Below are 21,552 nucleotides of genomic sequence, written 5' to 3' on the forward strand. Positions count from 1 at the left end.
GGCTTTGAACTTGCCCTGTCACTTACTAATGTGCAGTCAAATTACTAAATCGCCATGTGCCTCAGTTTCCTCATTTGTAAAATGTGGCTAATAGTGGTACCTCATAGGGTTGTTGTCAGGAATAAATGAATTAATGCACATAAAAGGTTTCCAAAGTGCCTGGCAGATAATAATTACTAGATACTCATTTGCAATTGTTATTATTTATTTACTATTTCTACTTTTGCTTTTATTATCTTGCTAGATAAGTAAGCCCGAGCACCATTTTTTTATTCATTCACAGTCTCCATGCTTTGGAAAACATGGTCAGAGGGGATGGTTTTTATGTGTAATTTTTTAATGTGTGTATATGGGTGTGTTTGAGGTAAAATTTACATACAGTGAAATGCACAGACAGGTCTCAAGTGATCAGCCCACCTCGGCCTCCCAAAGTGCAGGGATTACAGGCTACACTGTTGCCCAGGTTGGAGTACAGTGGCATAACCACAGTTCATTGCAGGCTCGACCTTTTGGGCTCAAGTGATCCTCCCACCTCAGCCTCCTAAGTAGCTAGGACTCCAGCGGCACACCACTACATGTGACTAACTTTTTAATTTTTTTTTTTGACACTCTGTCACCTAGCCTGGACTGCAATGGCGTGATCTCAGCTCACTGCAACCTCTGCCTCCCAGGTTCAAGCGATTCTCCTGTCCAGCCTTCTGAATAGCTGGAATTACAGGCGCACGCCACCATGCCTGGCTAATTTTTGTATTTATTTTTTCAGTAGAAACAGGGTTTCACCATGTTGGTCAGGCTGGTCTCGAACTCCTAACCTCATGATCTTCCCGCCTTTGCCTCCCAAAGTGCTGGGATGATAGGCGTGAGCCACTGCACCCAGCCTAATTATTTAATTTTTTGTACAGACGGGACTCACTTTGTTACTCAGGCTGATCTTGATCTCCTGGGCTCAAGCAATCCTCCCTCCTCGGCCTCCCAAAGTGCTGGTATTACAGCCGTGAGCCACCATGCCTAGCAATTTGATTGGTTTTGACAAATGTCTATACGTGTGTAACCAAGACACATTTAGGATACAGAACATTACTCCTGAAACTGCCTTCATAGCCTTTTCCATTTGATTTCTACCCCTTTAGGCAGCCAGTGCTCTGCTTTCTATCAGTACAGCTTAGTTTTGCCTGATTTGGACTTCGTGTAAGTAGAAGTATACAGTAGTACACTTTTGTGTCTGGCTTCTTTCTTTTTTTTTTTTTTTGAGACGGAGTCTCAGCTCACTGCAAGCTCCGCCTCCCAGGTTTACACCATTCTCCTGCCTCAGCCTCCCGAGTAGCTGGGACTACAGGTGCCTGCCACCACGCCCGGCTAGTTTTTTTGTATTTTTTTAGTAGAGACGGGATTTCACCATGTTAGCCAGGATGGTCTTGATCTCCTGACCTCGTGATCCGCCCGTCTCGGCCTCCCAAAGTGCTGGGATTACAGGCTTGAGCCACCACACCTGGCCTCTTTCTTTTCTTTCTTTTATTTGCCTCCCTCCCTCCCTCCCTCCCTCCCTCCCTCCCTCCCTTCCTTCCTTCCTTCCTTCCTTCCTTCCTTCCTTCCTTCCTTCCTTCCTTCCTCCCTCCCTCCCTCCCTCCCTCCCTCCTTCCTTCCTTCTTTCCTCTCTCTCTCTCTTTCTCTCTTTCTTTCTTTTCTTTTCTTTCATTGGAGTCTTACTCTGTCGCCCAGGCTGCTGGAGCGCAGTGGTACCATCTCAGCTCACTGCAACCTCTACCTCCCGGATTCTAGTGATTCTCCTGCCTCAGCCTCCTGAGTAGCTGGGATTACAGGCGCCCACCACTTCACCTGGCTAATTTTTGTATTTTTAGTAGAGACAGGGTTTCACCATGTTGGCCAGGCTGGTCTTGAACTCCTGACCTCAGGTGATCCACCCACCTCGACCTCCCGTAGTGCTGGTATTACAGGCATGAGCCACTGATCCCAACAGTGTCTGCCTTCTTTCTGAATATAATGTTTTTTAGATTCATCCATGTTATGTGAATCAGTAGTTCCCTCATTTTTATTGCTGAATAGTATTACATTGCATGAATATGCCACAATTTGTTTATCTATTCATTCGTTGATGGACAATTGGATGAATTTCAGTTTGGGAAAATATTAATAAAGCTGCTATGAATGTTCATGCACAAATCTTTTTTTTTTTTTTTTTTTTTTTGAGACAGAGTATCACTCTGTTGCCGAGGTTGGAGTGCAGTGGCATGCTGTCAGCCCACTGCAACCTCCACCTCCCCGTTCAAGCGATCCTCCTGCCTCAGCCTCCAGAGTAACTGGGACTACAGGCATGCATCACCACGCCCGGCTAATTTTTGGGTATTTTGTGGTAGAGACAGGGTTTCACCATGTCGGCCAGGCCGGTCTAGAACTCCTGACCTCAGGTAATCCACCTGCCTACACTTCCCACAATGATGGGATTTCAGGCATGAGCCACCGTGCCCGGCCACAAATCTTTTTGTGGGTGTTTCATTTATCTTGAGTAAACATCTAAGAGTCAAATTGCTGGGTCATAAAATGACCATTATGGGGAAACATTGGTAAGAGGATCAAGGAAAAGAGGCCCTGTATGGAACAGAGTAAGTAGGAAAACATAACAGTGTCTCCTGTATCTTTAGCATTCTTCAGAGACAGAAGAGAGACTAGAGGGAGCGGGCAGGAGGTAGATAAAGATAGAGTCACAGGTTTGTAGAGGAGGAATTCTTCAAAAAGCTTTAGCCCTTCTGGCATGCAAATTCATGTTATAACAAGTTATAAGCTAATTTTATTTGTATAATTTCTTTGTTTACAAGTGCTACGGTGTAGGCAGAACACATATTCCCGTATTGTTTTTATTTTTTATTTTATTTATTTATTTATTTATTTTTGAGATGGAGTTTTGCTCTTGTTGCCCAGGCTGGAGTGCAGTGGCGCAATCTCGACTCACTGCAACCTCTGCCTTCTGGTTTCAAGCGATTTTCCTGCCTCAGTCTTCCAAGCAGCTGGGATTTTTTTTTTTTTTTTTTTTTTTTTGAGATGGAGTCTCCCTCTGTCACCCAGACTGGAGTGCAGTGGCACGATCTCAACTCTCTGCAGCCTCCGCCTCCTGGGTTCAAGAGAGTCTCCTGCCTCAGCCTCCTGAGTGGCTGGGACGACAGGCCTGTGCCACCATGCCTGGCTAATTTTTGTATTTTTAGTAGAGACAGGGTTTCACCATATTGGTCAGCTGGTCTTGAACTCCTGACCTCGTGATCCGCCTGCCTTGGCCTCCCAGAGTGCTGGGATTACAGTTGTGAGCCACTGTGCCCAGGCCCCAGTATTGCTTTTATAAATGAGAAAACTAGATCAGGCTCAATGGCTCACGCCTGTAATCCCAGCACTTTGGGAGGCTGAGGCAGGTGGATCACCTGAGGTCAGGAGGTTGAGACCAGCCTTGCCAACATGGTGAAACCCCGTTTCTACTAAAAATACAAAATTAGCCAGGTGTGGTGGAGTGCGCCTGTAATCCCAGCTGCTTGGGAGGCTGAGGCAGGAGAATCACTTGAACCTGGGAGGTGGAGGTTGCAGTGAGCCGAGATCCCACTATTGTACTCCAGCCTGGGGAGAAGGCAAAACTCTCTCTCAACAAAAAATAAAATAAATAAAAATTTAAAAATCAAATAAATGAGAAACCCAAAGCTCAGAGAAGTCAGAATGACTTGCCCAAGGTCCCACAGCTGGTTACTGTCTGGGTGAGGACCCAAACCCCAGACTCCACACAGGAAGTTTCTTGCCCTGAGTCCTAGTTCAAACACCCATTAGAGTTTTGGACAAATTCTTAACCTCTCTGGAGCTCTGTTTTCTTAACTGTACAGTGTATATAATAATGGTTCCTCCCTCAGATACTGAGAGGCATAACTGAGATAACAGTTGAATTATATGCTTGGCACATAGTAGGAGTATGATAAATATTAGTTGAGTCTGAATCTAAAGTAGATGACTGGTTTTGGCTGAAAAAAATATTAGTTAGTGGTTGGGCGTGGTGGCTCAAAGAGCTATAATCCCAGCTCTTTGGGAGGTGGAGGTCGGGGGTTCACGAAGTCAGGAGTCCAAGACCAGCCTGGCCAATATGGTGAAACTCTGTCTCTGCTAAAAATACAAAAATTAGCTAGGCGTCGTGGCAGGCGCCTGTAATTCCACCTTCTTGGGAGGCTGAGGCAGGAAAATTGCTTGAACCTGGGAAGCAGAGGTTGCAGTGAGCCAAGATCACACTATTGCACTCCAGCCTGGGCAACAGAAGTGAAACTCCGTCTCAAAAAAAAAAAAAAAAAAAAAAAAGTACAAAAATTAGCCAGGCATGGTGGCGTGTGCCTATATTCCCACTCAGGAGGCTGAGGCAGGAGAATCGCTTAAACCCAGGAGGTGGAGGTTTCAGTGAGTTGAGATTGCACCACTGCTCTCCGCCTGGGCAACAGAGCTAGACTCTGTCTCAAAAAAAAAAAAAAAAAAAAGATAATGTTTGAAAGGCATTTGTGAACTATAAAATGCTATACGTGCACTTATTGTCACTCTTGTTGTTGAACCTGTGGCTATGTTCCTGCCTCCTATTTCTTTTTTTGTTGTTGTTGTTGTTTTGTTTTTTGTTTTTGAGACAGAGTTTTGCTCTTGTTGCTCAGGCTGGAGTACAATGTCACAATCTCGGCTCTCCACAATCTGTGCCTCCTGGGTTCAAGCTATTCTCCTGCCTTGGCCTCCGAGTAGCTGGGACTACAGACATGTACCACCACACCTGGCTAATTTTGTATTTTTAGTAGAGATGGGGTTTCTCCATGTTGGTCAGTCTGGTCTCGAACTCCTCACCTCAGGTGATCCGCCCTCCTCGGTCTCCCAAAGTGCTGGGATTATAGGTGTGAGCCACCCCTCCCGGCCCCTGCCGGCCCCTGCCTCCTATTTCTGATCCATTCCTGTCACTGACTCAATGCTAAGGAAACTATACCCATCCAACTTTTTTTAGAAGGAACTTTGTGCCCAGGGAATTTATTTTATTTTATTTTATTTATTTTTAGACAGAGTCTCACTCTGTTGCCCAGGCTGGAAGTGCAGTGGCGCGATCTTGGCTCACTGCAACCTCCGCCTCCCAGGTTCAAGTGATTCTTCTGCCTCAGCCTCCTAAGTAGCTGGGATTACAGGCAAGCGCCACCAAGCCCAGCTAATTTTGTTTTTTTGGTAGACACAGGGTTTCACTGTGTTAGCCAGGCTGGTCTCAAACCCCTGACCTCAGGTGATCCGCCCGCCTCCTCCTCCCGAAGTGCTAGGATTACAGGCATGAGCCACCGAGCATGGCCCAATTTATTTTATTTATTAAGAGGTTACGGGTGTGGTAGCTCACACCTATAATCCCAGTATTTTGGGAGGCCGAGGTGGGTGGATCACCTGAGGTCAGGAGTTCGAGACCAGCCTGACCAACATAGAGAAACCCCGTCTCTACTAAAAATACAAAATTAGCCTGGTGTGGTGGTGCATGCCTGCAATCCCAGCTACTCAGGAGGCTGAGGCAGGAGAATCGCTTAAAACCGGGAAGCAGAGGTTGCAGTGAGCTGAGATCACGCCACTGCATTCCAGCCTGGGCAACAAGAGCGAAACTCCGTCTCAAAAAAAAAAAGAGGTCACTCTAAGGGAATGAGATTTTTGCATCAGAATGTGCAGCTGAAGAGCAAAGCTGCAGCCTGCAACATTTGCTCAGTCTTCCTGAGAGGCATGATGATGAGCCACGCTTTCTTCTGCAGACTGATGACAACAGTGGAGACTTGGACCCAGGAGTCTTGCTGACAGCTCAAACTATCACATCTGAGACCACAAGCAGCACCACCACAACTCAAATTACCAAGGTAACAGACCAGCTAGAACCTCCTTATGGAACCCAAGGGCAGGCTGAGCTTGCTGCCACCTCTCTGCAAGAAGGACCCTAGTCCATAAGCAAATATTTTCAGCTCCATCCCTAGTAAGCCACATTATTCAAAGAGTCCCGGATGGAAAGGCCCTGCTGCCTTCCCCAGCAGTAAATCTAGGGAGATACCCTGAGAGTATCCCTGCCTACTTAGTAGTCTCCTAAAGGTAGGTGTGGTTGTTCTCTTTACACATCTGTCTGTCTCTCTGGTCAGTGGGTCCCCTGTCTGGCTGTGGAAGTAAGTTTAAAAAGTCAGCCTGGCCAGGCACGGTGGCCCACACCTGTAATCCCAGCACTTTGGGAGGCCGAGGCAGGTAGATCACCTGAGATCAGGAGTACAAGACTAGTCTGACCAACGTGGTGAAACCCCGTCTCTAAAAATACAAAAATTAGCCGGGTGTGGTGGTGTACGCCTGTAGTCCCAGCTATTCAGGAGGCTGAGGCAGGAGAATTGCTTGAACCTGGGAAGCAGAGGTTACAGTGAGCAGAGATCGCACCACTGCACTCCAGCCTGGGCGACAGAGAAAGACTCCATCTCAAAAAAAGTTAGCTCAAGGGGCCAGGCGTGGTGTAATCACACCTGTAATCCAGTACTTTGGGAGACCAAGACGGGTGGATTCCTTTAGCCAAATGGTTTGAGACTAGCCTGGGCAACATAGTGAAACCTCATCTGTACAAAAAAATACAAAAAAAAAAAAATTCGCTGGGCATAGTGGCGCATGCCTGTGGTCCCAGCTACTTAGGAGGCTGAGGTGGGAGGATCACTTGAGCCCAGGGCATCAAGGCTGCAGTGAGCCGTGATCATGCCACTGCACTCCAGCCTGAGTGACAGAGCAAGACCCTGTCTCTATAAAAATAAAAAAAAGTCAGCTTAAGGGAAATTGTTTTTGGTATTTTTATACAACCATATTTTCCAAGCCCAAAATCAGAAGTCTGGGTCTGAGGAAGAATTTTTACAGCATTCCAGGGACAAGGCCAGGAGAATTTGTTTGGATGCTGAAATATTGGAATTATTAGAATATAGTTTGTAGGAAGCAAGAGAGAGAAAATATCTAAAATTGGAACTACCCCCAGAAAATCAGCGGCAATCTATGTTTGCTGTAGCACTAGAGGAAAATACTTTTTTTAATAGGTAAAAATAAGCTTCTTGACCAAGCTCTGTCATCAATACACAGATGACTGGAAACTAGTTAACTTAATGTGTCTAGACCTTGGTTTTCCTCATCTACCAGAAAGAGAAATCTACCCACCCTTAGGAGATTATGTGAAGACCTTTGACATCAATAATATGAAAATGCTTTAAAATAAAAGAGCCCAATTTCAAACTGTGTGACATGTTTGTTAGCCTTCAGACTTTTTTCCTTTTGAAAATGATCACAGTGGCTCACACCTGTAATCCTTACACTTTGGGAGGCCGAGGTGGGCGGATCAGCTGAGGTCAGGAGTTCAATACCAGCCTGGCCAACACAGCAAAACCCCATCTCTACTAAAAAAATAAAAATTAGCCAAGCACGGTGGCGCACGCCTATAGTCCTAGCTACTTGGGAGGCTTAGGCAGGAAAACCATTTGAACCCAAGAGGCAGAGGTTGCAGTGAGCCAAGATCATGCCACTGCACTCCAGCCTTGGTGACAGAGCAAGACTCTGTCTCAAAAAAAAAAAAAAAGATAAAGAAAATGGTCAATTAAAATGTATAGGAGGCTGGGCGTGGTGGCTCACGCCTGTAATCGCAGTACTTTGGGAGGCCGAGGCAGGTGGATTGGGAGGTCAGGAGTTCGAGACCAGCCTGGCCAACGTGGTGAAACCCCCCTCTACTAAAAATACAAAAAAGTAGCTGGGTATGGTGGCATGCGCCTGTGATCCCAGCTACTCAAGAGCCTGAGGCAGGAGAATCGCTAGAATCCAGGAGGCAGAGGTTGCGGTCAGCAGAGATCACGCCACTGCGCTCCAGCCTGGGCAACAGAGCAAGACTCTGTCTAAAAAAAAAAAAAAAAGATAGAGGATCAGTATCCAGACTCTCAAACAGAAATGTGTAAGAGAAGAGCACAGCCGAGATCCAGCCACTGCACTCCAGCCTGGGCGACAGAGCGAGACTCCATCTCAAAAAAAAAAAAAAAAAAAAAAAAGAGAAGAGCACAGAAAGTCCTATTTTGTTTACTTGCTAAATCTCTGTGGTATTCAGGAGGAAGAAAAAGGAGAAAGTAAATACAGAATTGTGACTTTCTGTTTAGCTTAATAAAGATTTTAGTAATCCAGCCGGGCACGGTGGCTCACACCTGTAATCCCAGCACTTTGGGAGGCTGAGGTGGGCGGATCACAAGGTCAGGAGTTCGAGACCATCCTGGCCAACATAGTGAAACCCCGTCTCTACTAAACATACAAAAAAATTAGCTGGGCGAGGTGGCGGGCACCTGTAGTCCCAGCTACTCGGGAGGCTGAGGCAGGAGAATGGCGGGAACCTGGTAGGCAGAGCTTTCAGTGAGTGGAGATCATGCCACTGTACTCCAGCCTGGGGACAAAGCAAGACTCCGTCTCAAAAAAAAAAAAAAAGAAAAGAAAAAAGATTTTAATAATCCAAGGGAGTAGAAGTGTGCTCTACAAGGGAGTAGAAGTAGCAGGTCCGGTTGAGATTTTGGACAAGTAGGTTAGAAAGCTGTCCTTTGCAGTACCCAGCAGTAGATTAAAATTTAGAGTGGAGCTTTCGGAATAATCTTTGCTGTTTTTGTTTGTTTGTTTGTTTGTTTGTTAAAAGAGATGAGGTCTCATTTTGTTGCCCAGACTTGTCTCAAACTCCTGGCCTCAAGCATTCCTCCTATCTCAGCCTTCCAAAGTTTTGAGATTACAAGTGTGAACCACTAAACCTGGCCTCTTTTTTTTTTTTTATTGTTCTTGTTATATCGCTGATCTCATATGACATCCTCTCTTTGGTTCCAGACTGTAAAAGGTGGGATTTCAGAGACACGTATTGAAAAGAGAATTGTGATCACAGGAGATGCTGATATTGACCATGATCAGGTGAGAATGTTGAGGAGCTCTGGGCCTGGGAGGGGTCCCTGGGCAGGAAGACTGACGAATACAGGAGTTTGTTTGCCATCTTCATCTGCAAAAAGCCTCTTTGGCCACTGTAGCTCTTAATTGAGAAGAAAGACAAAGAGAATCAAAGTAAGAGGCCTGTGGGATGGAGGCCACAGATTGAGGAGCCAGGAAATGTAATGGAAAGAACATGAGCTTTGGATTCCAAGACTTGATTCAATTGCTAGTTCTTACTATATTCTAGCTGTTAACTCTCTGGGCCTCCATTCCACATCTGTAAGATGAAGATGATAGTATCTCCCTCTCAGGGTTGTTGTGAGAATCGGGTGAAATACTGGATGAACAGCTGGTGGCACGTGGTGAGCTCAGTTAAATGGAGCTATTGTTATTCCGAAGGTACAGGTACCTGAACCCATGCTAGACAACATCAAAACAAAGGGAAGCATGCCCCTACCCTTAGAGAGTGGAACAGCTGAGAAGACACGAGCGGGAGTATAGTATAGTGGGTAAGACACCAGCAGACTCGAAACTTGTTTTCTGCCCTACATCTTTAACTTGCTGTGTGACCTTGGGCAAATCACTTTACCGCTGATTTTTTTGTCCTCTCCTAAAAGAGAGTGGGTTGATCTAGATAATTTCTGGGCCTGAGTGCTAAAATTCTATATTTTTATGTTAATTGGGTACTAATTGTGTGCTGCAAGCAATTAGCAAATAATAAGGTCAGGATTAATGTTCCCAATTCTCTGCTGGGTGATGTTAGAACAGTAAAGCTGCAGAGAAGAGGGGGCGGAAGACACTGCATGCAAATACTTCTGGAATCACTGACAGGGTTGCTGGAGCAATAATTCTGTGGCCTTTTTATGCTGATATGCTGAGTGCCTTTAAAAAAAGAAAAACTGAGCTACAGTGCTGGCAGTTCCCTTGGAGGCAGGGTTGAGAGTTACAGCTGAGAATAGCGGGCACAGGGTCCCAGAAATGAGGCCACAAAGCCTAAATATCTTGCAGCCTGTTGGCCCAGCTCAGTGGGTCCTGCTGCTTGAGAAGCCTGCACCCACCCACTCAGTCTGGTGTGATCTGAGCCCCTGCTATGTGCTCAGTCTGCACTAGACGGCAAAAGCAATGGGGTTAAAGGTGTTTGAGGTTTGGAGTGAGACAGACCTGGGTTGAATCCTGACTCTGCGACCTAACTGGTTATATGCCCCTGAGCAACTTATCTTACTAATCTGAGCTCTAGTTTCACCATCTGTAAAATAAGGATGATTACAGGTTTCTTCCAGGGTCTAAGGGCCAAGCACACTCGATAGCTCAGAGAGATGCTCCAGTGTCCCTCAGTTCTTCTAGTTACTGAGAGTGCATGGAAGGGGTAAGCTGTGGTACACTCTGGCTGGGGAGGGAGGCACTTTAAGAACTGTTAAGGAGAAGCAGTGTGGAGCAGCAGACTTTCGTAGACAGGTGGGCGGAGGCAGAATCACCAAAGAGAAGACTTGAACTGGGCTTGAGTGTGAGCAGATGGGTTGGGCAAACAGGATCAGGGAGAATGGGCAGGGGCCCGTAGAGGTGGTAGTTCTTTTTTTTTTTTTTTTTTTTTTTTTTTGAGACGGAGTCTTGCTCTGTAGCCCGGGCTGGAGTGCAGTGGCCGGATCTCAGCTCACTGCAAGCTCCGCCTCCCGGGTTTAGGCCATTCTCCTGCCTCAGCCTCTGGAGTAGCTGGGACTACAGGCGCCCGCCACCTCGCCCGGCTAGTTTTTTGTATTTTTAGTAGAGACGGGGTTTCACGGTGTTAGCCAGGATGGTCTCGATCTCCTGACCTCGTGATCCGCCCGTCTCGGCCTCCCAAAGTGCTGGGATTACAGGCTTGAGCCACCGCGCCCGGCCGAGGTGGTAGTTCTAAGAATGCCGTTCATAGAGCCAGGAGACCAAAAGAGGGTTTTCGTTCTTCCCTTGCCCCTTCTAAAGATGATTCTTAAGAGCCAGGTGAGTAGTCAGCTGGTCATTTCTAGCTGAGTCCTTTTCCATAAGGGAGCCTACAAATTCAGAGACTGCAGCCCAAAGAGGATGGTGTTTTTGCTCTTTTGACTTTCCCTCTGCTCTCTTTAGCTTTTCTAAAGTAATCAAAGCTCCTCCAGATCCTCAAACTAAACCCTCAGAAACTAAACAACAGTGTGGTAAAGAGGAAAGTCTGATCGACTTGAGTTAAAATCCCTATTGCACAGCTGGGCGTGGTGGCTCACGCCTATAATCCCAGCACTTTGATAGGCCAAGCAGGGTGGATCACCTGAGGTCGGGAGTTTGAGACCAGCCTGGCCAATGCGGCAAAACACCGTCTCTACTAAAAATATAAAAATTAGCCAGGTGTGGTCGCGGGCACCTGTAACCCCAGCTACTTGGGAGGCTGAGGCATGAGAATCGCTTGAACCCAGGGGTTTCAGTGAGTCAAGATCACGCCACTGCACTCCAGCCTGGGCAGTGAGAATCCATCTCAAAAAGAAAAAAAAAAAAAATCCCTGTTTCACTACCTACTAGCTATGAAACAATAAGCACTTTACTGAAATTCGATTTCCTCACCTATAAAATGCAAATAATGACATTACCTTAATTCACTAAGTTGTAAAGTTCAAGTAAATAATAAGTAATGATAATATTTATCTTAATAAATAACAATATAGTTATTAATAAATAATAAATAACTTAATAGAGTTTAAGTAATAAGTAATGTGGTTAGGCTAGTGCATGGCATATAACAGTCCCTTCTCCTCTTCCTTCCTTTCTTCTGTTTTGGCCAAGGACATCTTCCTTTTCCTTGCACACTTCTTTACTTTCCTCTCCTGTCCTGAACTTGCCAATTACCCCATGTTGAACATAGATTTTGTTTTGTCCTTTAGATTCACATCTTGAGTAAATCCTCTCTGACCCCCCTAGGTATAACAGATAGATAATAGATAGGTATAATAGATAATATAGGCCGGGCGCGGTGGCTCACACCTGTCATCCCAGCACTTTGGGAGGCCAAGCCAGGTGGATCATTTGAGGTCAGGAGTTCGAGACCAGCCTGGCCAACATGGTGAAACTCCATCTCTACTAAAAATACAAAAATTAGCTGGGCACAGTGGTACATGCCTATAATCCCAGATACTTGGGAGGCTGAGGCAGGAGAATTGCTTGAACCTGGGAGGTGGAGGTTGCAGTGAGCTGAGATCACACCACTGCACTCCAGCCTGGGTGACAGAGCGAGACTCCCATCTCAAAAAAAAAAAAAAGATCATATAACAGATACAGCTATGACCCCTGAAGCCCCTCTCTAGCTCCTGGAAGTCAGCGCTAACCTTCCCTGTCCCTGTGTTAATAGTCCAGAAGCCTCCCTATGCAGGATAGGGTGGGTAAGGTAATTATCAGCTTGGCTTAGCCCAAAGCTGCCCTGGTACTGCAGACGGGAGTACTGGATTTGTCAGAACATCAGAGAAATGATGACCCCTGCCTTCCTTTGCTGTCAGGCTATTTTCTGCCTCATGGCCCTTGTTTCTGTCTTTTGTAGGTTCTTGTACAAGCCATCAAGGAGGCAAAGGAGCAGCACCCAGACATGTCAGTGACCAAGGTGGTCGTCCACCAGGAGACCGAAATTGCTGATGAATGAGCTCAGGTACTGGGCGTTCCTGCTGGGACTGAGGGGGCCCACTGTCCCAGCCTGAGAGGGCTCTGGATGGGACCCTCGGACACACTGGGAGCCCATCCCCCCAAAGAGGTGTCCACCCTGGGACTTGATAAAGGCAAAGGAGAGGCTGATGAGGAAGATATAGGAAATTATTAAGTATTTAGCTCCAACTAAAGCAGCCTGTAACAGTGCCAGCAGTATTGGGTAAGAGGAGGGACCCAAACTTGGGTAGAAGCCCCCAGTCACCTCCTGTCCTGAGTCTTCATGCATCCTGCTGGAAATCCACTTCACCTTCCCCCTCTCTTCTCTCTACTGCTCTGCTCGCTGCTGTCTCAAGTCTCTTTTTTTTTTTTTTTTTTTTTTTTTTTTTGAGTCGGAGTCTCAACCTGTCGCCCAGGCTTGAGTGCAATGGCATGATCTCAGCTCACTGCAACCTCTGCCTCCCGAGTTCAAACAATTCTTCTGCCTTAGCCTCCCAAGAAGCTGGGGCTACAGGCATGTGCCACCACGCCCAGCTAATTTTTGTATTTTTAGTAGAGACGGGGTTTCACCTTGTTGGCCAGGTTTATCTCGACTTCCTGACCTCAGGTGATCCACCCGCCTCGACCTCTCAAAGTGCTGGGATTACAGGGGTGAGCCATCGCGCCCAGCCAGTCACAGGTGTCTTTGAGCTAGAACCTGGGAGAGCCAGAGGAAAACAAAACCAAGAAGAGCAGGACCAGGCTGTCTGGAGATGGGTGGGCATGCAGAGCAGGGAGGGAATGGCTGAAGCTCTGAGACCAGAGTAAAGAGCTGGGAGCAGGGAAGCTGCTTTTTGGGAACCAGGGATCTAGATAAATTCATGCCTAAAAGTAATTTACAAATGACTTGAAGAAGCCACCAGTATAACTAGGTGGGGCCGGGCCCTGTAAAACTGCTCACATCCCCGTTGTCACTGATGGCCACGGGAACTTGGCAATGGGACTGGGAAGCTTTTTCCTTTGCAGGATTTAAATTTTGCTTCTTTGTTTCCTCTAGGAACTAACCTACCCCAACTCTCTGCCCTTCTCCCGTCCAAGAGAAACCAGCAAAATGATAAAGAAGCTAACCTGCCATAGTCAGACTTCAGACTTTAAAGATTATTCTAAATCACCAGAAAATTAATTTCATTTTCTATTGGGAGTTTATACCAAGAGATTCTTCTAGATCTCACTGATCCTTTTGAAGAGCTTTTTCTATATTAGGACATCAGAATTGTTCAACTTTTCACTCTATGGACTGTTTTAAGAGTTTTTGGGTTTTTTTAATTAGGTGGTTTGTAACCCCTTCAGCCTAGCCTCTGCCCATTTATTTCCAACCCCAACAGACACGACAGGGTCCACGGAATTCTTCGGGAAATCCTCCAAGGACTCTTGTCAGCTGTGTTGGAGGCCAAAGCCAGCTTAGTGGGACTTCCGCGTTTCTCCCTAGTCTTATCCCCTTTGGATGACAGCAGAAACTTCATGAACCAGCCCTTTCTCAGAGCCAGTGATGTGAGTGTATCAGAACGCCAGTCGGCACCAGCCCTCGTCCACAGACCTCGGAATGAGGCCCCCGTTCCTTTGTTGCGGGTGGTTTTGGTAAGGCAGAGCCCTCTGCTGAGAATGTAGTATTGTTTTCTCCTCTCCCTCCTGCTTTCTTTTTGGAGCTTCTTTGGGTCGAAGACATAAGTTGCTTCAGATATCTGATACTGTGAATGTTTGAACATATCCGTGGCCTTCACCTCTCCAGCTACCCTTTTACCTCATCAGAAGCAGTGGCTCAGCTAAGTGCTCCCCCAGCTCCCATCTCAGGAGACCAAATCTCACAGAAAAATAGGCACTTTGGGCCAAAAGCTCTAATGGAACATTTTTAGTGGTGATTTGGGGAAGGAAAGTTAATGAGGTTTTTAAAATAAGGTTTTCTAGTTTTGAGAGTGTACACTTCACACAGGGGAATGGGGTTACTTCTGTCAGATCCTGGGCCTTTCTTTCATCCCAAATGACAAGGAATGTGGCTCAGAGAAGAGGTTGTGGGTTTTCCTTTTTTCACCTTTCTTCTCTCAACAGGAACCTGCCTGAGGACATCCTTCTAGAGCAAGGAATTGGCTTTTAGGAGCCATCCTCCCCACAAGACACCACATGGCAAAGGGTACAAGCCCCAGCCCTGCTCGTTCCCACTCACCAGCTGAGGTCTGTCAGGTTTTGAAGGCTTGATTTTGTGGTGGGTTTGGGGCTTAGTTTTTCTTTTTTTGGTAAAGATAATACCCTAATTCCTGGTAAGGATTTGGGGCATAGTTGTTTTTCTTTTTTTTTTTTTTTTTTTTTTTTTTTTTTTTTGAGATGGAGTTTTGCTCTTGTTGCCCAGGCTGGAGTGCAGTGGCATGATCTCAGCTCACTGCAACCTCCACCTCCCAGGTTCAAGTAATTCTCCTGCTTCAGCCTCCCAAGTAGCTGGGATGATAGGTGCGCACCACCATGCCCGGCTAATTTTTTTATTTTTAGTAGAAACGGGGTTTCACCATGTTAGCCAGGCTGGTCTCAAACTCTGGACCTCAGGTGATCCACCCACCTCAGCCTCCCAAAGTGCTGGGATTATAGGTATGAACTACTGCGCCCGGCCGATTTGGGGCATTTTTATTCAACAGAACTTTTCTAACCTTTCAGCTGCTTCCCACAAATATATTGGCCTGGAAGCTTCTTAGAATCCCAGTTCCAGGCTAGAAGTGAACTTCCTAAAATTGACAGTGGGTATTGGGCAGCAGTCACTGGGACTCAAGGGCAGTGAGCAAGATAAATGTCTAAAGCTGATTCTCCCAACATCGTCCAAAGTCTCCACTGCCTGGGTTTTGTTTTGGCTGGTTTGAACTCATTTTGAGTGTGTGCATTTTTCTTTTGGTACCCATGTGAGACATGAACAACAGGAGGGAGGGAAAGAGCCCAGGTAGGATGTGGGACAGGCTTGGGGGAAAGAGCTTGTCCTATCTCAGGAACAAACTTACAGGCTGTGGGCAGAGGGTCTGAAAGGTGGGGCTTTGGGGTAGTGCCCAAGCCTGGCCATATTGCCAGGAGTGGTGACAAGTGAGAAATGCAGCTTCCATCAAACAAACACGTGGTGCATGGCCACTGCCTGACAGCCAGATGGCCTGTAGAAAGAGCTACCAGGGCTCCCAGACCTGTGGAACAAAAAGGATGGGGAAAAGGCAGGGGGGCACTGAGTGTCCCTTTAAAAACTAACACACTGAATATTCTGTGCGATCCAGAAAAGTGTGGCAGCTTTCACAGCACAGGACCATTCATCAGGGGCCTAAACGTTTCCCTCAACTCTGTCACCAACTCATTTCTCTCGGCTTCCTTGTCTGTAAATTGGATGAGAAAAGCTCTAATGCCTTTCAGGCTCTAAGAAGCCATAGATTTGGACAAGCCCAGCAAGATGGGTGTCCTTCCAGGCCTCTTCCCCTTTCCTCCATCTCTGGCAACAGTTCTTAGGGTTTGGCAATTGTTTGGATTTTTTTTCTTTCTGCAGTTGTGTGTATGTGTTTGTGTGAAGAAAAACAGACTCTGTCCAGGTAGAAATGGTGATGAGGGGGAAGATAATTACATTTCCAGGGTCAGGAACTTGGCAACAGTTTTCCTAAAGTGACTCAGACACACCACAGTAACAACTCTTGCTGCAATTTTATTTTCATTTGAGAAATAAAGATTTCCCCCAAGCCACATGAGGACTCTGGCACCCACCCACAAAGCAAACCTGTATTTATAAGCCGAGGGCTCAGGGAGCCTAACTGCGGGACCTTTCAGGGCATCGTGACCTATACCCCTCCCCCAGGCCCATCAGTGTGTGCTGGGGGGATGCTTGGCAGCTGGGGGTGAGGAGACAACAGACCTCGGGAAACGGAGCCAGAGCTGTGGCCTAAATGATGCCCTTTGATGCTCACGGGAAATTTCTGCCCAGGATCTCAGCCCCAGGCTGGTTGTTTCCACAAATCTCTCTCAAATGTATTATTTTGGTGACAAAAATGAAGGAGCTTTGTAAATTTTTAAAAAATTATGAATCATATCAAGTAGTTGTTTACATTTCTTGAAAAAATAGGAACTCTGGCAGCAGAATCAGATTGGCAGAATCCTTAGACTACACAGGCAATAATCAAGTCTGCTGTTTTGGCCTTTTGTAGTAGGAGAAGTGGTTGTAGTGTTTAGATATGTGTTTGGTCTTGCTTCTTGTATTGCATTTTTTTCAATAAACAACAACAAAAAGAACTGACTCTGTGAGGATTGATCCACTTTTAAATTTCTCTTCTACCAGCAACTTGGGAAAAATTAAATATGGGTGGGGAGACCTAAACTCAAGCCATTTTCTAAAGTAAGTTACCCACATTGACCAAAATGCAGCTTCAACGTTGGGTAAAGGGATTTCTGAGAACTGGCCAATGCCTTTTGCCAGCTGCAGTGAGACGCTGCAGCATAGGCCACGATAAAGGAAGGAGAGAAGGGGCTTCTCAGACTTGTTTGCAGAAGGGCCCAGACCTCAGGATGAAGGCATTGGCAGTAGTGTAGCTCTAGAGGGGTATACCCCAGATGGCTGAGGGAAGAAAGGGATTGAGGTGGTAGGAGTTCAAGCCCCAGTCCCCGTCCCAGATGGCAGTGGAGAGTCTCACCCCATGGTCCATCTTCCCAGAGGCCCCACTCCATCACCAGTGCCGCCTTGGAGGGAGCCTGCCCCAGCCTGCAACATCCCACCCTACCTCCCAGTCTTAGGGGCCCTTGCCCACCACTTTCTTGGGTTTGCCAAGACACCGGGTACATCTCCCAGTCACCTTGGCCTGGACCTCCAGCCCCCTTAGGGCTAAGGCCACTTACAGAGACTGAAGAAATTCCTGAGGCGAGTCCTCCACACTCCACAGTGAAACACACCCTCTCCAGCTCACTGAGCCCTGGTGCAGCTGGCATTTCTCTGCCCACATGCAGGTCAGGATGCCCTTCACAGCTGCTGTGGTCAGAGCATCCATCCCTAACCTAGGATGTGACTGAAACATCTGTTAGACATTGGGACTCCTGATCCTCTGGTCCTATTAGCATGGTCCATGCTGCAGCCTCAGAGCAGGCTGTTTTCCCCCCTCTTCAGACCCGGGCCCCCAAGTCCCCTCCTCCTCCCAATTTGGCATAGCCCCCAAGACTGAGGCGGTCCAGCCGTGGCCAGCTTCGGTGAGCACAGTCCCGAGCTGCTGGGGCCCCAAGGAGGAGCTCCCCAAGGCCCAGATCCAGAGACTTGGAATGTTCAATGCAGGAGCCAGAGGGCTGCACGGTGATGATCACATGGCCAGTCTGCGTCCGTGGACCCCAGGGTGGGGGCAGCCCGGGGCCCTTCAGCGGGTAGCTGTTGAGCAGGGCAGGTAACCCCAAGCGAGGATTAGCAGGCTCTGAACGCAGACTCCGCACTGACGGGACGGGTGAAGTACCCCGACGCGGGGACGGGTCCCAGATTTCTGGCTCTGCGCAGCCTACGGCTCGGGGAGTCCTAGGGCCAGGGCTGGGAAGGAGGGCGCAGTCCCACCCGGGGCCGTCGGGGGGCCGGAGCGCCTGGGCCCGCAGCACCCCCTGGCGGAGCCGTCGCGTCTCCAAGTCTCGGTTCTCATACAGCAGCGTGTTGGCGCAGATGAACACGAACAGGCCGACACCCATGATCACCGGCCCGAGGAGCCGCAGTCGCTCGTGCGGGCCGTGAGCCCGGCCCCCGCCGCGACCCTCGCGTCGCAGCTCGCTCAGCTGAGGCGAGCTGGTATTGACGGCCCTGGACCCCGGGGCCCCGGCCCGGTGCGGCCAGTAGCCGGCCACTGCGATGCCCATACCCACCAGTACCACGAGCGCCCCCAGCGCCGCGAACGCCCCCGACGGCGAGCGCAGCCGCAGCCGCGCCCGCACCCGCAGAGGCTCGGGCGGGGAGCGCGGGCGCCGGCGGCGGCCCAGGCGGCGGCCCAGGCGAGAGACGCGGCCCTCGGGGCTCCTCCGCACCTCCCCGCATTCTTCGGGGCTCCCAGCTGTCATCTCGCTGTCGTCTGGGCGCTCTGCGGAGAGAAGATGGGAGGCAAGGACTGGACCGACGGGCCTCTAGCTTCAGGGCGCCAGGTTCGGGGCGCAAATCCGGGAGGGAAGCTCCGGCCGCCCAGCCCAGGCCGCTTGGAGATCCCTGGCGGCCACCCCCGGAATTTCCCGGGCGGCGAGGCGGGGAGCCGCCCCCGCTCGGGTTTTCCGCAGCGGAGCTCCGAGCCAGGGACGCGCGGCAGAAGCCGGAGTTGGCCCGGCCCGCGGGCGGAGAGGAGGGAGGAGGGCGCAGGCTGCTCCCTGGCGCATCCCGGGCTGAGAGTCTCCTGCCGCCTGTGTCCGGTTCGCAAGCCCGCGGGTCTTGGGCCTCGGGAAACGTGCGGCCCCCAGCAGCCGCGTCTCCAAGGTAAGTACTTCCCAGGCTCGACCCCACCCCCGCACGTGGCTGCACCGTAGCAAAGGGGGCGGGGGCGCTCGGGCCTCCCAGGTCCGCAGGGGTCGCTAGCCGGGCCCCACCTCCCCCCTACTGCGCTTTACATACCGCAGCGCGGGAGGAGGGGGCGTCACCAGCTCCAGCCTCTCCCTGCCCGCCCCCTCCTTCCAGACCTCCTCCGCCGGCACCGAAGCTGCAGCAGGAGTGACTTGAGCTAGACACCGGGAAGACCGCTCGGACCAAGACCAGCCAGACAGAGGAGAGGCGGCGCCGACTTTGCCCAAGATTTCCATCAAGTCCACGCATGAGAGGCTTCTCCCTCCCTCAGCGGCCGGGCTGAGGCCACGGCAGGAGGCGGGGGTGCCGGTGCCGGGCGCTGGGCCCCCCGGGACGGATGCCCTCCCGGCTCCCCCGTCGGCCCGGGCAAGGCTGTTCCCAGGTTGCGGCGTTTCCAATTCGGGCTCCTCCGGATGAATCATCCCCCTTTCCCGCCGCCTGGCCTCCTTTCCCGCCTCCTCCGCCCGAGGCCTCCGTGGCCCGTGGCCCGTGGCCCGGCCAGAGCAGCACCGCCCCTGCGCCTCGGGATCCGGGCCGCACAGCTTAAGCTCTCCGGATTGCTGGCCGCGCCCTGCCTGCGGCCTGTGGCCTGGATCCCGGCTCCAGCAGGAGTAGCCGAGCTGCGTGCGGTGTGGCCCCCACGAAAGGGAGGGTGAGGGAGAAGACGCGGCCCCCGCCCAGGCGCCCCAGGCCGCAGGAGAGGAGGCTCAGGGCCTAGCTGTCCAGGGTCGTCCTCACTGCCCGCGTCCGCTTCCTAAAAAACCACCGCGCTGGAGCCCGTAGCCGAAACCTCGGGGAGGCAGCCTTGCTCCCCCACCCACACCCCATCTGCACCCCGAAGCTCAAAGCAGGACACCCATCCCTGCCTCCGACCGGTGCGCTCAAGGCTGGGGCCTAGCAGGGAGCCGCCACTCTCCCGCGTCCAAAGCCTGGTTTCACAGATTGCACCTACGGCCCAGGAAGGCCGGGGAGCCTGCCCGACCCCGCACTAGGCGGGGACTCTGCCAGGTCCGACGCCGGGCTCCGGGGCCCCAGCCCTAGGCCCCTCTCAGGACAGCCACGGGAGTGTCCGGGAGGAAGCGAGGCCCATCCCCTCCTTGTCTCTGAGTTTGCAGCCCTTTCCCCAACCCGCAACCGGAGGAGCGATCACCGCTTCAAGCCAGAGCTGGCGCCCCCAGCCCCGGCTCCAGCAAGGTCACCCAGAGCCCTCACGCGTCGCTGCCGCGAGGGAGGCGAAAACAAGCAGAGTGGGGATATGGGGACACGCTCAGAGACCCCGCGCCGTGGAGGGAGTGGGCCGACGCTGGGGACACCAGGGAGGCGGAAACGGGGACACAGCGCACAACCCGACGGAAGCTGCTGAGGCCGAGTACCCAGGACTCCAGGGTCCCGCCACCGCCCGCGTCCACACTCCCACCTAGGAGAACGGGAGGGCTGCGCTCCCGCCCCAGGGGCCCTGACCGAGGGAGGAACCAAACGAAAAGTTGGGAAAAGTGGAGTGCGGACCCTTGGACCCCAGCTCGGCTCACCTGGCGCCGCAGCGCCGCGCGGGTCCGGGTCCCAATCCGCGCGCCAAGGCTCCCGAGCCCCCCGCGTCTCCACTGCCCGGCCCCCGCCCCGGCCCCGGCTCCGCCCCGGCCCCGCCTCCAGCCCCGGGGACCGTCCGACCCGCGCCGTGCCCGGCCCCACTGCCGCTGAAAGGCGGCAGCTCAGGTCGGAGAATCGCAGGTAGGCGCCGTGTGCGCGCCTGGTGACTCCGGTCACCGGGGACCCGAGTCCTGCCATCCCCACTCTCCCACCCCCAGCTTACATCGGTCACAAAGGCCCAGAAGGGCGCCCCCTTCCTGCATGGGGAAACTGAGACCCGGGACCCAGGAGCTCCGACACCCGCATGTCCTCCCCCGCCTCCCAGAGCCCCTCATCCCAGGCTCCCGGTGATCTTCCCGGAGGAGGCGGCCCTCGTCCCTGCTCTGCCCCGGCCCCGCAGCCCTTCCTGTCGCTGAACCTCGCGGACTTCATCTGTGCAATGGGCACCACGGCGTCAGCCTCGCAAGATGCCGAGAGGCTAGAGCCAGACGCCAAGGCCAGCCCGGGGCGACTCCGCGAGCCCCCAGCGAAAGCAGCACCCGGGGAGGGGCGGGCCTCGTAGCTTAACGGACCGGACGGGATGCGGAGGTGCCGCCGGGTACCCCTAAGAACAGGCGCCCCTTCGCTAGTGGGGAAGCGGGTTTGTTCCCAATAACGGGGAGGGCACTGAGAGCTGCGACCCCGCCGACGAGCCCGAAGAGGGCAGCCGGTCCTTCGCGCCCTCCCGCCCCTGGAGGCAGGAATGCAGAGCCGGGGAGCCAGGGCGGCCGGCGGTCGGCCCAGTTTCCATGATGCGCGGGGAGGGCTCG

General features: G+C 51.1%; 2 protein-coding genes and 1 long non-coding RNA gene across 5 annotated transcripts in view; 2 read left to right on the plus strand and 1 right to left on the minus strand.

Moving 5' to 3' along the window:
• Nucleotides 1–16,884, plus strand: part of EPB41 (erythrocyte membrane protein band 4.1) — a 339,397-nt gene extending 322,513 nt beyond the window's left edge. For all 3 annotated transcript variants that reach the window (XM_050794646.1, XM_050794655.1, XM_050794636.1), the window contains 4 exons: nt 5,787–5,888; nt 8,881–8,961; nt 12,512–12,616; nt 13,646–16,884. In XM_050794646.1, coding sequence (XP_050650603.1) covers nt 5,787–5,888; nt 8,881–8,961; nt 12,512–12,610 — 282 coding nt within the window. In that variant the 3' untranslated portion in view covers nt 12,611–12,616; nt 13,646–16,884. The remainder of the gene's footprint in view (nt 1–5,786; nt 5,889–8,880; nt 8,962–12,511; nt 12,617–13,645) is intronic.
• Nucleotides 8,969–11,545, plus strand: LOC126958519 (uncharacterized). The gene is made up of 2 exons (XR_007727210.1): nt 8,969–10,536; nt 10,858–11,545. It is a non-coding gene; the product is annotated as an uncharacterized LOC126958519 (long non-coding RNA).
• Nucleotides 16,288–19,400, minus strand: TMEM200B (transmembrane protein 200B). The gene has a single exon (XM_050795853.1). The coding sequence runs from the start codon at nt 18,667–18,669 to the stop codon at nt 17,746–17,748; it is 924 nt and encodes a 307-aa protein (XP_050651810.1). The 5' UTR covers nt 18,670–19,400; the 3' UTR covers nt 16,288–17,745.
• Between the last annotated feature and the right edge of the window lie 2,152 nt (nt 19,401–21,552).

The sequence above is a fragment of the Macaca thibetana genome, chromosome 1 (genome assembly GCF_024542745.1).
Source record: "Macaca thibetana thibetana isolate TM-01 chromosome 1, ASM2454274v1, whole genome shotgun sequence".
NCBI lineage: Eukaryota > Metazoa > Chordata > Mammalia > Primates > Cercopithecidae > Macaca > Macaca thibetana.

What these genes read in the sequence shown, in the direction of transcription:
- TMEM200B (XM_050795853.1), bottom strand. Translation starts at nt 18,669, where the DNA reads ATGACAGCTGGGAGCCCCGAAGAATGCGGGGAGGTGCGGAGGAGCCCC.